The 13,193-nt window shown below is 37.4% G+C and overlaps 2 protein-coding genes across 5 annotated transcripts in view; one reads left to right on the top strand and one right to left on the bottom strand.

The window, feature by feature from the left end:
• sema5a (sema domain, seven thrombospondin repeats (type 1 and type 1-like), transmembrane domain (TM) and short cytoplasmic domain, (semaphorin) 5A) overlaps nt 1–13,193 on the top strand; it is a 150,629-nt gene that overhangs the window by 48,709 nt on the left and 88,727 nt on the right. For all 4 annotated transcript variants that reach the window (XR_008807377.1, XR_008807378.1, XM_056254083.1 and 1 more), the window contains exons 3-4: nt 7,652–7,751; nt 11,381–11,426. Coding sequence is in view for 2 of the 4 variants with exons in the window: in XM_056254083.1 (XP_056110058.1) it covers nt 7,652–7,751; nt 11,381–11,426 (146 nt within the window). In the remaining 2 variants the exon portion in view is untranslated. The remainder of the gene's footprint in view (nt 1–7,651; nt 7,752–11,380; nt 11,427–13,193) is intronic.
• cbln2b (cerebellin 2b precursor) overlaps nt 1–13,193 on the bottom strand; it is a 449,384-nt gene that overhangs the window by 426,875 nt on the left and 9,316 nt on the right. The gene's annotated exons all lie outside the window — the stretch shown is intronic.

The raw sequence follows: 13,193 nt of genomic DNA, 5'->3' as shown, positions 1-13,193 counted from the left end.
GAACATTGAGAGAAACATTTTGTTCTCTCCTTTAATTTGCCTTTTTGAATCAAGTCTGCAGTCTGCATTTATAGAGGAGAGCAGCCTATTTGGGAAAAAGAAATCAATAAAAAGGGTTGAGTCACAGAGATGTGTGTGTCGATCCAGACCAAAAGAGAGACACTGGGAGCATGAGTCTGTGTTTTCCTAAATGGAACACCTCTGTTCTCTTCTCCAGAGTGGTGCGGTGACACGTTTCTCCGTGGACTGCATAATCCATGTCCGTTTGGGATCAAAAAGTGGGAAGGACACCACGGACAGTCGGCTTTCCGCCCCCGCAGACTATAAAGAGTATAAATATACGTCCTCTCAGCTATGCCTGAACTCCAGCAGAGCTCCAATGTTAGATCTCTGTATAAAGGCACACTGGTTGACTAAAACAAAATGTCCATATATCTGCGCCATGAAGCCGTAGCGCTCTGCTCATGAGTGCCGGTTTGTACAATAATGTTCTGGACAGATGTTGCACATTCATAGTGAGTCAGGTTTGCATTTTGTTTAGACTTCAGAGAGGGTTTTTTTTTTTTTTTTTGGGAAAACAATGACAGGTTTAAGAAGCAGATGTTTCCCCACAGGTACAGTACATATCTCATGATCAGTAGGAGTTTTGTCTGCACAGGCTTGCCGGAGCTTTTGCTGCATGACTTGGTGCAGAAACAAACACTTTTATGTTTTGTAAGTTTCCTAAGTGAACATGTTTTTAAAGTTTCAGTGAAGATTAATTATCCTATTGATTTATATATGTGACCCTGGACCACAAAACAAGTCACATGGGTCAATTTTTTGAAATTGTAGATTTATACATCATCTGAAGCTTTCAACTGATGTTTGGTTTGTTAGGATAGGACAATATTTGGTCGAGATACAACTATTTGAAAATCTGGAATCTGAGGGTGACAAAAATCGAAACATTGAGAAAATCGCCTTTAAAGTTGTCCATTTATGATTGCGATTGTGCTGCATTCACTCACAAAAATAAATGTTTTATTATTTATGGTAGGAAATTTACAAAATTTCTTAATGGAACATGATCTTTACCTAATAATCCTAATGATTTTTGGCATAAAAGATTTTTTTTTTTTTTTTGACCCATAGAATTTTGGCCATTGCCACAAATATACCCGTGCTATTTTTGACTGGTTTTGTGATCCAGGGTCAAAGTACTTATAATGAATCAGTGTTGATTTATGCAACTTTTACATTCATGTCTACACTGAAAAACAAAATTTTTTTACTCAGAAATTGCTAGTAAATTTCATATTTCAAATTCAATTACATAGGCCAATTGCATATTGTATAGGCCCTATACAATACAAAGTGTATTTTATATCAATTACATAGGCCAAGGGCAACACATTGAATTAAAGTTTTTTTTAAGTGAAAAACATTAATTATTACTTCTAATTGTTTGAGAAAACTGAAATACATGCCACTCTCAAAATTAAAGGTTCCAAGAAGAACCTTTAACATCCATGGAACCTTTCCATTCTTTATAGTGGAAAAAAGGTTTCTTTTGATGATTAAAATGTTCTTCACACAAAGAATAAAAAAGGGTTATTTTAAGAACTGCTCACTGAAAAGTGTTTATGGCATCACTGAAGGGACCAAAAAAAAATCTTTTGGAACCTTTATTTTTAAGAGTGTTGTTGAAATTATAGTTTGGGGTAATACTGAAGGTTTTTTACAATAGCATTAGTTACTGCAATAGCTAACATGAAATCATAATGAACGATATTTTTACAGAATTTATAAATCTTGTTTCATGTTATTCTATGCATATTCTAATATATTTTCAACATTTTAAGTCGTGTAAGCTTTAGCTTTTGTTAATGCAAAGGTATATGAATTAACAATGAACAAAAGAATATTTATAAATAAATATTGAAATGCTGTAGAATGCTGTAGTTTTTAAGTTTGATGTAATTCATAAACTAATGTTGACAAATTCAAGCTTATTGGAAAGTGTTTCCAGGTTTTGTAATTTAACAAAAAAATGAATAAAAAGTGTCAACATTTGGTAACAATACACACTCTTTGTAAAGTGGTTTTGTCTCATTTTAGTTACAAGTTTGTCTTGAAATCCTCCCTGTGTAATTTTGGTCAGATAACTTGTTTAAGAGCCACTTTGTGCCAGAAGACCCCAACATTTACACAGCTGCGGCTTGTCAGATGTTCCTTCCTGTACTTGAAGAATCTTTGAAATGAGCAAACATATTAATGTCTATTAAAAGAAACAGTCCTTGACAGTTCAAGAAAACAGAAGTTTAAGAGAAAAGTTTTGACAGCCGGGGCCTTGAAAGCTTTAAATTGCTTCCATGCTGAGGATGATTTTTGGAAACTGCCTATGTTGTTTTACATCTTCATGCTATTTTTATTTGACATTCATTGCTAAAGTGGCTCTGACTCTTGAGTTAAAGGTTTTTGCAAGGCGATTTGAGTTTTACACATTTCGATAGTTCGTAGTAATCTGTTATTTGATGAATTTCTCACGCCTTGAATTGACGCCTTTAACATATAACCAACCATACTGTAGGACACAAAGATAAAACGAACATGAACGTCCACCATTAGCCGACATGAGTGGACTACACCTAGGTTTTAAGCTTTTAAATTACCCAGGAGCCTTAAAAGAATTAATTTACATTCTCAGCGTATAAAACTGCTTCTCAGAAACACCGGAGAACCACATTGAGCGTCTCCACATTCACTTATGAGTTCCAGTCTTGCTGGAGTTAGGGCTATCCCATAGAGACATGCAAGATTTATGGAGGAACATCGTGGTAACTGATGCTGTGGATCTTTGGGGAATTCTGCCTTCCTTTTGTATGCTTGAGACACTCTTCTTCAGAAGAAAAACAACCCCATAAGAGTTAGAGGAAGCTTTGTTCTTCAGTAAAGCTGTTTAACTGATTATTGGCAAAGCTGAATTTTCAGCATCATTACTCCATTCTTCAGTGTCACATGATCCTTCAGTAATCATTATAATTGGTAACACTTTATAATAACTGCATAGTATTGGTCAGTTAACTATTTTTTGTGAGCTCATCTAAAGTGAGGACTATTTATGCCTTGTAAAGCATTTACAAAGGAGATTTAAAGGCTCATTTATCTTTTAAACAGAAAAAGGAAACAAACACAGTGATACAGAACATAGAAACATTTAGCTGAGCCTTTGCCTTTGCTTTACAAGGCATGAAAAGTCCTCACTTTAGATGAGTTCACAAAAAAATAGTTAACTGACCACTACTAAATGCTTTATAACTATGAATTAACCCTAATTACAGTAGAAAATACATGTTAATAAAGCATTTATTAACACACTAAGTAACTATTACTATATATCTAAATAATAAGATGTAATGTACATTTAAATAGTTTATTAATCATTTACTTACACTTTCTAAGTGATCTTATGAACCACTGACAACTCCTAAATAACTGGTTTGTAAATAATGCAATACTTCATTTAGAAATGATAAATTGATCATTAATAAAGTATGAAAATACAATTATTAAACACATTATAGATATGCTTTTAAATAAGAATAAAGCATTTATAGCTGTATTTATAAACTGCTTAATTAATGTGTATTAATGCTTTGTAAATGATGAATTAACTGTTTACTAATGCTTAACTAATGATTAATAGCGTGCAGTTATAAAGTGTTACCCTATAAGATGCTGCTTTGCTGCTCTAGAAACATTTCTTATTATTATCAATGTTGTAAACTGTTTTTGCTGTTTTTGCTTACAGAGTTATAATCTGTGAAAACTATGAAAAATATTTGTCAATTGCACCCGTAGCCTATCTATATGTTAAAGACCCCCTATTATGCTATTTTAAAAGTTCCTAATTTTGTTTTGGAGGTCTCCTACAACAGGTTTACATTCATCCAAGGTCAAAAAACACTTTCATTTTCTCATAATATACATTGCACATCACCTGAAAACGGTTAGTTTGAAGATTCAGTCTCTCTAAACCCTCCTTTCCATGAACCTACTCTGCTCTGATTGGTCAGATGGCCCTGTCTGTTGTGATTGGTCTACCACTGACAGCGTGTATCAGAAATGAAACACCCATGACCAAATCTGAATGTCACCTCCAGAGGCTTCCTCACCACTTGTATACACAGTGATATGAAAAGGAACAAAGGCATGTTTTTTCTGTATCAATACAAGTGCGAGTCCTCTTCCTTTTGAAATGCATGCAAAGTGGATTTGCAGCTAAACAGCATCTTCTCGACTTGTTAACAACTAGGGATGTTAACGATTAATCGACGATAAAGTTATGTTTGGGGCCATTTTACACCTTCATCATGACGGCAATGCACGACTAATAATGACTATGATTGGGGCTGTCATATTATTACATAACATTATAAAGAGAACAATATTGTAATGAAACATTGTGAATTATTTATCCACAACATGAGTCATTCTGAATGGCACTAACTTAGTTCAAGTTCACTTGTGCATTCGCATCATTTTGTGCAGATATAATTTGTAATATTGTTTATTTTGTATGATTCATCTCATATAGGATGCGTTTCTTTAAGTTAAATAACGCGCTAGCCAGTGGCGGTTCTAGAGGGAGGCCAGGGGGGGCCAGTGCCCCTGTGACAAAAAGCTTGGCCCCCCTTGTGGCCCCCCTAAATGTGGAGTTTGAAATAATTTTTACAAAACTGTTTTTTTGCTATCGTATGCGTATTATTTTTTATTTTTCTATCTTTGTGGATTTGCATTTTCACGTGACAATTCGCATCACATTCGCGGGAATCGCGGCAGAATAACGCCTGTCTCCTGCACGCGAGAGAGGAGAGAAGAAGAAAGTTGGTAAATGTCAGTTCAGTTGTAAGTTCATTCATTATGTGCGTATGGGGTGTGCGATGTGTATTGTCTATTATGATATTGTAATCATTGTTTTAACTATGTACGAGGCACTGTGAGCTGACATAGCATTTGTCTATCGTCCTTTCACTGCTGTGTGCAGTTCATGCTATAGCCCATGTCCCCAAATTATTTTTGTCTTATATTTATATCATATTATGTTCTTATATTAGAATATCGCATCAGCAAGAGTGCCGTTTTCCCGTGCACAATTGCAACTGTGATATTTATGTTATACAACAGTTAAATTAACAATAAGTTAACATTGGGAGTTACTTTTTAGACACAATATTGTCAATATTGTTTGTTTTCCCTTTATTTCGCCGACTAGAATTTCATAATGAAACCGTAGTGAGTCTCAATGCAACACAGCAATGATTTATTGACTGAAATCCGCGTTTTGAACGAATCACTTGCTTCTTTCCCGAATAAATCAGCCGTTTGAACAAATCGTTTGAATGAATGAATCCCTCTTACAGGGACTTGCCGCCGCCTACTGGCGGTTTTAGTTTCATATTTAAAGTATCCTTTAATTAAAACGGTAAAATTAGAAATAATTGCATTTTTAAATATTGATTTAAAAAAAATCTCATAGCTTTATTTATGCAATTGTAAATGGAGTGTAAATATATTAATGCCTCTTCTGTGTCACCTCTGCACTGCAAAGATGGATTTTGATTGAATTAATTAATTTGACTGGTAACAGTGGTACTGTATAATTATTGCATAATTAAGTATTGTTGTATAAATAAGTATAATTACTGTATAATTTGAATGTTAGTGGTGATGCAAAAAGGTGATGCATAACTCTAAATAAGTTTAGAAAAAATGTCCATATATAGGTGAAAATGCCCCTGGCCTGGAAATCAATTTAAGGTGGCAAATATTGCCTCTTAATTAAAAAATGTATTTCTGTCACTGCTGTGAACTGACCACTGCATAGAATATGAAAAATATTAATATCTTCGTGAGTCAGCTGTCAACAACAGGCCTAAACCAGCCATGGCACCAGCACAAAAACACAATCAGTAAAATATTATCTAATTATTAACAAAATGTTGAAAATATTGAAATATATTTTTGTCAATATTGCACACCCCTAATGTACGGTATTAATTTTGATTTCTTTAGGTCTTAAAAAGCCTTAAATTTGACTTTAAAAAGTGTGCAGGAACCCTGTAAACGGTTAGACATATCAAGTCAGTTATTTTCAGTAAATGAATTAATAAGCTTCTTGGTCCCCATTGCTTTTGCTCTATAGTTCTCAAAATGAAGAGAAAGAAGGACATCATGTCTATTACAGTTACTGTGACTAATACTGAATATGTAATGCAAATGTAAAAATATAATGGAAATGCAAATACATTGTTGAATGATTATAAACACGGTATTTTGCCTGTTAATGCCTGCAGCAGTGCAGAAAATGATATGACAACAATAAGGTCTAAATGTAACTGGCCCCTCTAACAGTACAACTGGCCCCAGCTTGGCCCCCCCAGTTGAAATGGGCTAGAACCGCCACTGGCGCTAGCAAAGTGCTCCAGTTTACCGGTGTTCATTCAGCGGGCAGCTCAAACAGCAATGCACGACTGATAACTATGATTGGGACTGTCGAATTACATAACATGAGAACACAATTTTATTAAATCGTTGTGAAATCATTGGGTGTAGTTGCGGTTTTCAGCGCGTTGTTCCAGAAAGAGCACGTCCACAACAGGAGTACACATTGTGACAAGCACGCATCTGAGGCGGCGTTGGTGACACGTTGTAATCGTTGTTATATTTGATTTTTAAATAAGCAATTTAATTAAATGATCACTCACATCGAAACATTTTACAATCCTTCTAGCCCTTCATTTAGATCAAAAACCCTTCTCATTCATTTGGTGAGGAACAAAGCGTTTTGAGCAGCATTTGCACACCCTGTCATGCTGTTGGCTAAATGCCACTGCAACAGACGCATATTGCAGTATTAAAGCTAACAACTAATCAATTAATTGATCGTTAATTTAAACGACGATCGATCATGGGAAATTTGTGAAAATTGACATCCCTATTGACAACACAAACCAAACTCTTACAGTCTCAGCTTCAACTACAGTGTTTGAGGGCTGGTTAAAGTAGACTTTGTGTGTAGGCAGCCAATGAAGACCATAGACTGGCATTATGCAAATGTATTACATTGTCATGTGTAACAGGAAGTGAGGAATTGCTGACGATTCGGTTTGGCAGAATATTTCAGAAGAGATCATTTAATTTAACTTTATCTGTCATGCACTTTGATCTTTAAAACTTTGCAGACCTTTTTTCATTCACAAGCTATATTACACACTGCATGAAAGGTAATATTTGAAAATAATAGGGGCACTTTAATGTGAAACTACACCTCAGAGCTGGGGAAAAAGGCAATGACCAGTAGCACAACTTAACAAATTATAGCATTACTGGAACAGCTAACCCAGCAGATATCCCATTACACAGAGGTAGGTAGGCAAAAAAGATGTTAGACAGGCCAAGATTGAGGCTTTAATGCTGGGGCCAGAGGTTAATATGAAAGGCGCCACAGCAAGAGCATTTGCTATGCATACCATACACCCGCACACAAACAAACATCGATGCACTCTGGTGTCCACTAACGGAATGGGAAGTATTACAAAATATTCAACGGTATCTGGGTGTGTCTGTTTGTGATGTGCGCTAACATGTTTCCTCTCTTGTTCTGCAGAAATCGAGCCTTGGATCCATCGGTTCAGATCTGAGGGCACCGTCGATTATTCACAGCTGACCTTTGACCCAGGCCAGAACGAACTAATCGTGGGCGCAAGGTAATGGCACCTTCCATCACCGTTATGAAATTTAATTAGGACTCAGCCCATGTGTCTCAGTATACGAATGAGTGTGTTTTTCGATGTCAGAGGTTCTGACAATGTGTCTGCAAAGCCATACATTCATATTTTACTATATTTTCAGCAACACTAAATTGACACCCACTGCGAAAATGTCACGATTGCCAGGTTTCCCATGATTATTAGCCCATTACTGACAAATAATATGAATCTTCACAAAGCCACACAATGAAACTGCAGGACTTTTGTGGCAGACAAAGAACAGCATAGACCCTCCTCGCTGACAGATACTTTCATAAAATATTGCACCATGAATGTGAGAATAGGATAGGATTTCCTATGTCCAGCTCTAATTAATGAGTGTGATGATTTCCACATAGACTTTCACACTGTCCTGCCATACATCTTCAGCCAAATTAATCTCATATTCCCGATCTGTCAGAAGCCTGGATGGTCTCCAAGCAATTATTTTGTGACAACCGCAGAAACGGTTTGATATGAGGCACTGTAACAGTTCATTCACCCACAGGACAGAGAGCGGTGGAATAATTACATTTTCTCTGAGAAGCAAGGATTACCGTTCACTTCACTAGTGTTTCATTGGATCTTGAACAGATTGTTGTTGTTTTTTTTCTTGAAAGTAACGAGATGGAAAGTGTTAGTTAGCTCTCAGAACCTGCTCATAAGTGCAACACATCATTATCAAGCCTGACTCGGCTAGAGTTGGAAGTAATGCGGTTGGGGTTTTTGTTTCTCTCTAAACATCAAAATGTCTTGCTGGTGTTACAAAGAAGTACACATCAGTGCTAATGGCTCAACTGAAAAGACTCTTTTGACCTGTTGTACAGTAGATGTCTTTTATTTTGGTTCGGGTTTAGAGACAGCAAACCCCCTCAAACAAGGAGGCTGGAGCTGAAGGAATCCACTACTCTTTAAGTGCTCTTTAGGTTCAGGTTGGGAACTAGAGATGCACAATAAATCTGCAGTCATATCAATGTCAGCCGATAGATGTTACTTTTTAATATTATTAATAAGTAAAAGAGACAAGTATATTCAAGACAAGAAATTATAGACAAATTACCATGGGATGCATTATTTCTCATCCGGTAAACAAATTCATGTCCCAGTTACTTACACTATCAAAAAAGAATTTTGAAATTTTACATTACAATTTAATGTAGACTTTAAATAGAATTTAAAAGTTTAAATCTCATCAAGTTCATGTTTTTAAAAAATTGTTACATTTATTCCAAAATAATAACTCAAGGGCAAGGCAGTTACAATTTAAACAATATAATGTGAACTGATGTTCAGCGGTTCTTTTTAAAAGTCAACTCATTTTTAGATCATCAATCATCAGGCATGGTAAACGCTGTCACAGACACTGAGATGTACCTTTTATTTCACCTAGCTGGTTGTGATTACTCACTAAAAAACCCTCACAGTCATCATGTTTTCAGGCAATTTCAAGTTTAATTTTGACGTGTCAAAGTGGTGATATGTAAGTGGTTGATTTGTTTACTTAATTTTTAATTAGTCTTCCCAATAGCGTCATTTATTCATTCAGATTCGCGATGCAGAAGACGCATGAAGAGGCGGGATTTATTGCATGAACTAATCATAGCCAACCATATCCAATCATAGTGCAATGGAAGCATTGTTTTATTTTTGTTCTATTGATTATTTTCTCATCCAATTTTTTGAGGAGATGTTAAACAGATGTTCACTGCCTCCTCTGAGGAAACGCCCTTGACACACACACACAATAAAAATAATAAAAAAACAACAACCACATAATACAACGACGACACGGAACAATGAACAGACAGAACTTAGGGTTTAAATACACAGACTGGATGATCAGGAACACAGGCAAAACGGTAACAGAGAAAACAAAATACATCGGTGATCACCCTTAAAAAATACATTAGAAATTGGTTATGAGATCAGTGCATCCCTACTGAGAACTGTATGACAGTCATTTCTAGCAATTTGTGGAGATGACAATCACACTAAACAACACTGTTTATGCAGATCGCCCATCTTTCTGTGGTTAATGTACTTCACTATGGATAGGATGAGTCAGGAGCTGTGGATCAATATTGTTCAAATTGAGCTGTGAAGAGGAAAACGAAAGTCTTGTCTTGGTTGAACTCCATGATGTTTTCGGCTCGACTGGTTGTCCCTGGAGCAGATGGGTTTTCAGTGCTCAAGGCCTCAGAAACGCACACACAGTCTGGCCTAATGGAGTGTGTGAAGGTTCTCCAGCTGAGCTGCTGCTTCATCAAGGTCACTGAACAACAGGGTTCTCGTGAAGAGACTCAGCAGCTCAAGGAACATTTCTGCCAATTACCAACACCAGACTGAGCAGACCTGTCAAAGCACAGACACTTAGAATGTGGAATATTGAGTCATGCCTCAAGCTTGCTGGTCATGGAACAACATTTCTATTAACCAATCAGATTGTAGAGTTAAGGTTAAAGGTGAGGGCATTTTCCTCATAATAGGGGTGTCTTGTGGTTATGGATACATCATTTTTGAAGAGGGATATTGTTCTAGGACCAACAATTCAAAGGATGTTGACCTACTTGGCTAGATCACATTGTGCCTGATGCCCCATAAAGCTGCATTCAAATTCAACAACAAAAAGAAATAGTAATTAATAACCTACAACGAGCACAGTATGATCAGAATACCTCTATATTGATAGTGTAGTTGCATGGTCATTACAGAAAAAATGGCCTACTGGTCTGTGAAAAGGAGCCATTGATAGTGAGAAGCTCAAAAGGCTTTAACGGTAATGCAGTGAAACAATCAATAGACATGTCGATTCAGTAAATGGACCTTAATCACAGTAACCTGATTTATCATGTACTCTCTTATACAATAAGACAGGCTCCGCTTTCAGGTTATGTACCATATTGTTTGAGCAAATAAGTTTGTGCTTCTGTCATTCACAGATGAATGTAAAATCATGTTGGATGGATATGTGATTTGTAGTTCCACATATAATATTACATTTGAGATTAGAGTTGGCAGAACACTATATTGCTACACTAGATTGTATACTCAATCCAAGATGTTTGGAGGAACAAATTGTGTTGTTTTTTTTGCTGCCCAGAATTAAAATTCAGGCAGCATTTACAATCGTCTGCTGCTCCAAACAAGCATCTTACCCTTAGGGAAGGTCCAGCATCGGCTCATTAAAGTGACAGTAGGCTGCACATTTCGCAAAAGAGGTTTTTGATTCTAACACAAGGTTAGCCTTCAGCCAGGAATGCGGATCATATGAAAAATCAAACTTGAACTGTTACGCCAAGTTCAATTGAAAGTGGATGTGTATAGGGAGCATATTAATGTGATTTATTCAGCAATTAATTTGGCAATTTAGTTCTGAATCCTCTGTTTTATTTATAGACTTGTTTATCTCTGAAAAAGCTCAAACCATTCCTCTCACAACATTGGCCAATTGCTATTACACATGGATTCACTTTAAATTTTGCAACCCATAAAATTCTCTATTTATAACCGCAATGCCTCCCACCCTCTGAGACAACTTGTGTTCTGATTTGAGAGGAAATTCATACCTTTTTTGTCTTTTCTTTCAGAAATCATCTCTTCAGGCTGCATTTAGAGGATCTTTCATTGATCCAGGTGGGTGAAAAAGTGTATGTCTGTGTCTTTTCTGTCTTTCTTTTACGGAATTGCTTAGACAGCTCAAACACCCAGGATGAGACTAACAGGTGTTGCTGCCACCATGTGTACATGAATGAATGGAATGAATGAATGAATGAATGAATGAATGAATGAATGAATGAATGAATGAATGAATGAATGAATGAATGAGGCATTTTACATAGTGCTTTCATATGTATTACTCTACACCCAAAGCGCTTTACAATCATATCACGGGATCTCTCCTCAACCACCACCAGTGTGCAGCATCCACTTGGATGATGCGACGGCAGCCACAGTACAACGGTGCCCGTGCGCTCACCACACACCAGCTATAGGTGGAGAGAAGTGGATGGGGATTATTAGGAGGCCATGACTGGCAAGGGCCAATTGAGGGAATGTGGCCAGGTTACACCCCTACTCTTTACCAGAAGTGCCATGGGATTTTAAATGACCACAGAGAGTCAGGACCTCGGTTTAATGTCTCATCCGAAGGATGGTGCTCTTTGACAGTATAGTGTCCCCATCACTATACTGGGGCATTAGGACCCACAAAGACCACAGGGTGAGCGCCCCCTGCTGGCCTCACTAACACCTCTTCCAGCAGCAACCTAAGCCCCTTTCACACAGAGATTCCGGAAAATACACGGATAAAGCGACCCGGGATTTGACCCGGGTTCGTTTGATTTTGGTTCATTCACACTGCCACTGATTTTCCGGATTCAGAAAGTGCGTTCACACACAACTCGTAAAAATCCTGTAAAGACACGTGACATGTAATGTCTCAGCAGCGTGTATAGTTTGCTTATGAGCTGCGATTTCTCTCTGGAGAAACCACGCTTGTGCATTTTTTTTCTCTGATTCGATCATAAACTAGCGCATTACGTACCGTTTCACTAGCCTGCTTTCACTTCACTTCAGCATCATCATTACGACACAGCACGGCATTGGTTACGGCTTTTGTTCACACAGCGCACGTTCCGGGACTGATCCCGGCAATGTTACTAGGTCCCCAACCCGGCATCAATCCCGGGTCGTGTTTGCGTTCACACAGAAGGCGTTCTGGCAATTTCCCGGGATCAACGCGCTGTGTGAAAGGGGCTTTAGTTTTCAGTTTTAGTTCTCAGCCCTGCTTAGCTTCAGTGGGCAACCAGTTTTGGGCTACAGGGTGATATGGCTGCTGGCTACATGCCAATTATAGTGGCTTCATAAGCTCAGAGAGAAATACTTTGCTAATTTAAAAGTTGTCAGTTCGGCACAATGCAGACGTGACTGGTGTTTCGGCACAATGCCCTGTGGGCTGGCGCTGTCTGTTACAACCATATGTAAACTTTCCCTGGGCTCCATTTTGCATTTGTGTTGTTTGAAACCTAATAACTATTTGGATGACCAGATGTCGGTTTGTGCTAAATACTTTTTTTTTTAATGCAGGCACACAATCATGTTCTTAGAGTATCTGATACTAGCATCGTATTGGGCATTGATAATGATGTTCACTGATAAATATGATGAGGCTGATTAGGATTAGGGAGTCTTAAGGGATGTTCATACTGACTGCGATTAATTGCTGGACGTGGTTGCGTCTCCGTGCTTTACGAGGTGGCGGATCTCTCTCTCAGATAGAAAAAGGCACTTATTATTATTTCTTTAAAGGCACACTATGGGATTTTTCACCACTAGAGCTCGTTTATTCAAAACAAAGGCGTAGCTTGATGATGCCTTGATTTCGAGGAATCATGGAAGTTG

The sequence above is a fragment of the Rhinichthys klamathensis genome, unplaced genomic scaffold (assembly GCF_029890125.1).
Source record: "Rhinichthys klamathensis goyatoka isolate OS25496 unplaced genomic scaffold, OSU_Roscu_1.1 h1tg000110l_1, whole genome shotgun sequence".
Lineage (NCBI taxonomy): Eukaryota > Metazoa > Chordata > Actinopteri > Cypriniformes > Leuciscidae > Rhinichthys > Rhinichthys klamathensis.
The sequence above is the reverse complement of the archived record's forward strand: the minus strand, read 5'-3'. Positions and strand labels throughout refer to the sequence as shown.